General features: G+C 38.9%; 1 protein-coding gene across 1 annotated transcript in view; it reads left to right on the forward strand.

Moving 5' to 3' along the window:
- The window catches only part of slc12a2 (solute carrier family 12 member 2), a 70,004-nt gene that overhangs the window by 45,282 nt on the left and 18,183 nt on the right, over positions 1-6,539 (forward strand). Inside the window, exons 11-12 of the mRNA XM_016251131.1 lie at positions 4,643-4,754; positions 5,013-5,153. Of these exons, the coding sequence (XP_016106617.1) occupies positions 4,643-4,754; positions 5,013-5,153 (253 nt within the window). The remainder of the gene's footprint in view (positions 1-4,642; positions 4,755-5,012; positions 5,154-6,539) is intronic.

Raw genomic sequence — 6,539 nt, forward strand, 5'->3', positions numbered from 1 at the left:
GGGCTGTACAGTGCGACAAAAATCGGTCTGAGCCTTGAGTAAATGTACTACAGTAGCACGTGTGTGACACAGTTTTACATGTGTATGAGTCGTTTACAAACCTGTTGTCCAACAAAGATATTTAAATTTATTGACATGCTTTTTCTCCATATTAACTTCATAGCATAGTCAAGTGTTTGAAATAACTTATTTTTGTGATCAGATGTGGTTTCGTATCACAGAATAAGGCAGAAATCATACTATTTTATAGCATTATATACAGTGATAAAGACTATGTCGATTAGCATTGCATTATAAATATACTTTATCCTTATAAAAATACCCAAGATTGCTTGAAGAACACAGATACCATATATTTTGTGCAATCGCATGTTTATTGTCTTCAGGTTTCCTCAGTTAAAATGTCTTTATCAGCAAAAAATAATAGAATAAATAAAAGCACAAGTTGTTGGAAAGTATGTATAAGGTGTAAATTATAAGTACTGTGTTAAAGCTTATAATAGCACCAATTGAATCAACACAAACAACATTTCTGAGGAAAAATATGAATTATAAGTAAGCTTACACTTATTCTAAGTTAGATCCACTATTGTATGCTGTTGCCGTATGGCAACATATCATAAAGTACCTTAAAATAATATTTTTTCCCAATTTAATTTTTTTACAGCACTTCAAGTTAGGGTTATTTTTTTTCTATAGGTCTATCATAATGTGTGCTGTAGAGGGTTAAAGCCAGTTTGTTTGTTATAAAGCAAATAGCCAATAAATACATTTGCTTAAAAATCAGTATCAGAATCCAATTTGCTAGTAAAAATAAAATAAAAAATCTGAATTAGCTATGATCGGCGCATCACTAATTGAAATACTAAGTAAAAGGCCTCAAATTTGAAGTACAATCTGGGATGTCTTTTTCTATCAATTCTTCAATAGGTAGATCTTGTCTTTCATAAAGGCCGAGGTCAGGGATCTTGGGCCTAAAAAGGTTGGTGACCACTGCTCTAAAGAAACAGGATTCCCTAAATTATCGTCATTGATATAGTTATCGCAATAAATATCAGAAATTATCGTGATATATTTTTAAGCCCATATCGCCCATCCCTAGTTCCAAGATCGATTCTATTAGAGATAAAATTCTAACCATGCAGCCATCAGCCACAGTATTGAATCATCTATATGCACTATAGATCCCCTGAGGAACAATTCCCCTCATTCTCTGCTATAGGACAGGAAGAATTGTATAACCTTGTCAAATCATCTAAACCATCAACATGTACTGTATGTTAGACCCTGTTTCATCTAAGCTACTAAAAAAGGTGCTTCCAGAAGTCATAGATCCTCTTCTGAATATTATTATTTAATCAATGTCATTAGGAAATGTCCCCACAACCTTCAAACTGACTGTTATTAAGCCTTTCGTTAAAAAAAACACAACTTGATCCTAGAGAATTAGATAATTACAGACTGATCTCAAATCTCCCTTTTCTGTCAAAAATACTAGAAAAGGCAGTATCCTCTCAGCTATGTTCCTTCTTAGAGAGAAATGGTATCTCTGAGGATTTCCAGTCAGGATTTAGACCGTATCATAGTACTGAGACTGCTCTCATCAGAGTTACAAATGACCTGTTCTTATCATCCGATTGTGGTTGTATTTCTCTATTAGTGCTACTGGATCTTAGTGCTGCGTTTGACACTATTGACCAAGACATTCTTTTGAGTTGACTACAAAATTATGTTGGCATTAGTGGAATTGCATTGGCATGGTTCAAATATTATCTGACTGTCAATAAATTCGTAGCAGTGAATGACGAGATATCATATCGATCACAAGTACAGTATGGAGTACCACAAGGCTCAGTACTAGGACCATTGCTTTTTTTACACTTTACATGTTACCCTTGGGAGATATCATCAGGAAACATGGTGTTAGCTTTCACTGTTATGCTGATGAAACTCAGCTGTATATTTCTTTGCGGCCCGATGATACATACCGGTTTGCAAAACTAACAGAATGCATAGTTTATATTAAAAAAACTGGACGACTAGTAATTTCTTACTGCTAAATTCTGAAAAACACAGGTTTTAATTATTGGACCAAAAACCTCTGCATGTAATAACTTAAAACACTGTCTTACACTTGATGTCTGCACTGTTAATTCTTCGTCATCAGTTAGGAACCTAGGTGTGCTATTTGATAGCAATCTTTGCTTTAAAAAAACATGTTTCTAGCATTTGTAAAACCGCATTTTTCCATCTTAAAAATATATCTAAATTACGACCTATGCTCTCAATGTCAAATACAGAAACGTTAATTCATGTGTTCATGACCTCAAGTTTAGATTATTGTAATGCTTTATTGGGTGGTATCTCTGTGCACTTAATAAACACACTCCAGCTGGTCCAAAATGCAGCAGCTAGAGTTCTTACTAGAACCAAGAAGTATGACCATATTAGCCGGGTTCTGTAACTCTGCACTGGCTCCCTAGCACCTAGACACGACCTCAACAGCCCTGAATGTCAGTGGAGACCATGTCATCTAGATGAGCCCTATAGACAGATCTCCTGTGAAGACCTTGTCACCTCGACGACCATCGGCACAAGACCACGAGAACCAGACGATTCCTCTGCTCAATCGTACCGCTTTTCCACTCAAAAAATTCCTGGGACGGTGCCCAGATTCTGGTTCCGAACCGGCCCCAAAACCTTGCTGGTCTTGAACAAGGGAACCTATGACATCAATAGGCAGAGCTTCCACTACAGACCGCAGTTTGAAAGGAGTCATTAGGCTTGTTCGAGATGCATCGGTACTGTGCAGACTGATCGGCATATTAAGTCAAAGTACAGCGAAAGCGACTGGAGAGCAGATGACTCTTTATGCTTTTGAATTACTCTCGCTGTACTTTGAGGTCACACACCGATCGGTTTGCACGGTGCCAATGCATCTCGAACAAGTCTATATTTAAAAACCGTCGAAATCCAGGTAAATTAACAACAACAATTAAATAAGTCAGTTCAGCAGTGGTCAGCAGAAGAGATCAACTCTGCTCTTCTGCAAGAGATACCAAGCGATTCCGGTCACAGGTTGGTGATGTAGTAGAGGGTTCTGCTCCCTGCCAGTGGAAATGTAAGCCAGTTCTGAACGAGTGCCAGTCTTGGCTGAGCACCGTTTCCAGCTTTCGCACCAGCCCCAGTGGAAAAGCAGTATCTGACCTGTTTTGCACTCTGGAATTAAACCACACCATGCCGGTTTCGTCTGACCAGAGGAGAACTAGGCCCCCCGACTGAGCCTGGTTTCTCCCAAGGTTTTTTCTCCATTTCTGTCACCAATGGAGTTTTGGTTCCTTGCCGCTGTCACCTTTGGCTTGCTTAGTTGGGGACACTTGACTAATTGCACAGACATTATTGGAAGAGAGCTGAACTGGATGATGACATCACTGAATCATCAATGAACTGACTTTAGCTGGAAAAATGACCCTTTGTTATTGTCTTCTTGCATTATTGACCAACTATTTTCCTGTTTGACTCTGTAAAGCTGCTTTGACACAATCAGTATTGTATAAAATAAAGGTGACTTAACTTAAGTTGAAGTGTATGTCAGGGTTTTTGTATGTAATAAAAATATGCAAAATTAAGAATACATGAGCGGTCAGAATGGAATTTAATAAGGAGAAGAAAAAAAGCAGAATAGTTTTGTTCCATTATCAGCGCTGTGGATTTACGGTGAGGATCTTTGATCTTCAGTGTAAGGTCTTCTGCTGTGACACAGATAAAGGAGTTTCGTGTGTGTGCTCAGACTGAATCTCATGTTGAGAGTAGAGGTTTCTGCCTGATCCTCCTGGCTCAGAGATTTCTGGTTCTGACAGCACCTTCCCATCAAAAGCTTCACCCTCTGCATAATCCTGTTTTATTCTTAAAATTTTTGCTTTGAAGCTCTCTAATCAGAGCTTATGTTCTGCTCTCGACCACTGAATCATCAATGAACTGACTTTAGCTGGAAAAATGACCCTTTGTTATTGTCTTCTTGCATTATTGACCAACTATTTTCCTGTTTGACTCTGTAAAGCTGCTTTGACACAATCAGTATTGTATAAAATAAAGGTGACTTAACTTAAGTTGAAGTGTATGTCAGGGTTTTTGTATGTAATAAAAATATGCAAAATTAAGAATACATGAGCGGTCAGAATGGAACTTAATAAGGAGAAGAAAAAAAGCAGAATAGTTTTGTTCCATTATCAGCGCTGTGGATTTACGGTGAGGATCTTTGATCTTCAGTGTAAGGTCTTCTGCTGTGACACAGATAAAGGAGTTTCGTGTGTGTGCTCAGACTGAATCTCATGTTGAGAGTAGAGGTTTCTGCCTGATCCTCCTGGCTCAGAGATTTCTGGTTCTGACAGCACCTTCCCATCAAAAGCTTCACCCTCTGCATAATCCTGTTTTATTCTTAAAATTTTTGCTTTGAAGCTCTCTAATCAGAGCTTATGTTCTGCTCTCGACTGGACCGATGACCCTAGAGGTCATGAGAATGTGATGTGCGGCACACTGTGTGCTGCTTTTGCTTGATGTCATGTACGTTGGAGTTGTTAAAGTCAGATGTGATGGGATGCCACAGTGTCTGATGGTTCTGATGGTGTCGTGTCTCCTCTAGGCCACAGTGTCTGGTGATGACTGGAGCTCCAAACTCACGTCCAGCTCTTCATCATCTGGTCCATGCCTTCACCAAGAACGTGGGTCTGATGGTGTGTGGCCATGTGCGCATCGTGAGTACCTGAACAATCCGTCCTGCATTCCTACTGTGTGTTGTTTTAGGAGCGAGTAGAACGTTGAATGGTTTGGTCATGCAGCTCTTATTGGAACATGTTCTTGGAATAATAAAACTCTGTGGGGACAGAGATTATAGTAGTGTAGAATAAACCAGTCTGTATGGACCATGCCAGCCACAAGTACATTGTCTGAAAAAGCCTCCGTTGGCTCATTCAACCATGAGCTGATCTCTCCATATGTGTATTCGTTCCCAGAGCTCCCGGCGGCCCAACTTCAAAGAGATATACAGCGATATGCTGCGCTACCAAAGGTGGCTCCTCAACAACAACTCCAAGGCATTTTACACGCCTGTGGTGGCTGAAGACCTTCGTCAAGGAACCCAGTACCTGCTGCAGGTGTGTGTGTGTGTGTGTGTGTGTGAGAAGGGGGGGTTTATAGCCCTATTCCCAAAAGATTTGTTTAAGACTTGTTTATGGGATCTTGCTCACTGATTGATTTGAGCATGTTTTTACTTCTACACATGTCCGATCTTTACAAAAAATATGCCCCTTTGCACAGCCTAAAATTGGGGTTTTCTATCCTTTGATTTCTTCACTTTCTGCCTAGTACATGTGAGCCCATAATCTGCTCATACTGAATTCTGTTATAACCAGGGCTTGACGTTAACACCCACCAACCGGCCTAATGCTGTGGCGGGTAACACGGTCACTCCCACAAGCCACTTTGGCGGGGTGAATTTTATATACGGTAACAGATCTCGGCATTAATGCTTGTCTAGGACAAGTGGATTTTTTGAAGGGGCAAGTGAAAGGGAATTTTACTTGCCCAGCCTGATAACTAATCTGATTAAAGCATCTAACTAGGGAAGCACTGACATTTCGGAGAGAATTTTATTACATTTGTTGTAAACAGCGATTGATAATGGTGCAGTCTGTCTGTGTGTGAGAGAATCTTGTGGAGAAATGTAAACAAATTATCACAACTGCACACAGAAGAAGCATAATGCGGTAAAAATGTAGTATGGTACATTTTTAATGTACATCGATTACATTGATTTTATTCAAGAGTTCAGTCAACACTGACAATATTGTACTAAAATGTAAGTCACTTAATATGAACTACTTGATTGTTTTTGTTCGATTTGATTAACAAAAATAGTTTTGTTAATCAAAACAGAACAGCAGAGCAGTCGCGCATCTCTGCGCGACACACAGCGCTGTTTCCTTACTGAATGATTCAGCGTTTCTGAATGAATCATTTGAGTCAATGATTCAGTGATTCATAAAGACAGGCACTCACTTCATTCTTAAATGAATCAGCCGTCTGAACGAATCGTTTGAATGAATGACTCAATGACTCACTGATTAAGATCTACTGGCGGTTTACTTTCATATTTAAAAGTATCTTATCCTTGCATTTTTCTCCCCAACATTTCATATTTGTATATTAAAAAACTGATTTAAAACCGCAAGCTCGTAACATTATTTATGCTGTTGTACTTTTGCAGTGTGAATGCTTCATTAAAGTGTGTGTGTAAATGCATCTAAACACTTCAGCCGCTTCTGTTTCTTCTGCAGGGGGAAGATCGGTTTTGTTCATAATGATTTCATTTGATTGGTAACAGCCCTATAGTGTCTTATTAGATGAAGTGAAATTATTAATAAAATGTAACTGCCCTTTATATAGGCAAAAAAAGACCTTGAAATCAATTTAAATCAATTTTAGTATGCAGTAACTTTAGTTATATAAAATGTCATTTCCAACAACAAAATTGTGGCCAG

This window comes from Sinocyclocheilus grahami, unplaced genomic scaffold, assembly GCF_001515645.1.
Source record: "Sinocyclocheilus grahami isolate Dianchi unplaced genomic scaffold, SAMN03320097.WGS_v1.1 scaffold1031.1, whole genome shotgun sequence".
Lineage (NCBI taxonomy): Eukaryota > Metazoa > Chordata > Actinopteri > Cypriniformes > Cyprinidae > Sinocyclocheilus > Sinocyclocheilus grahami.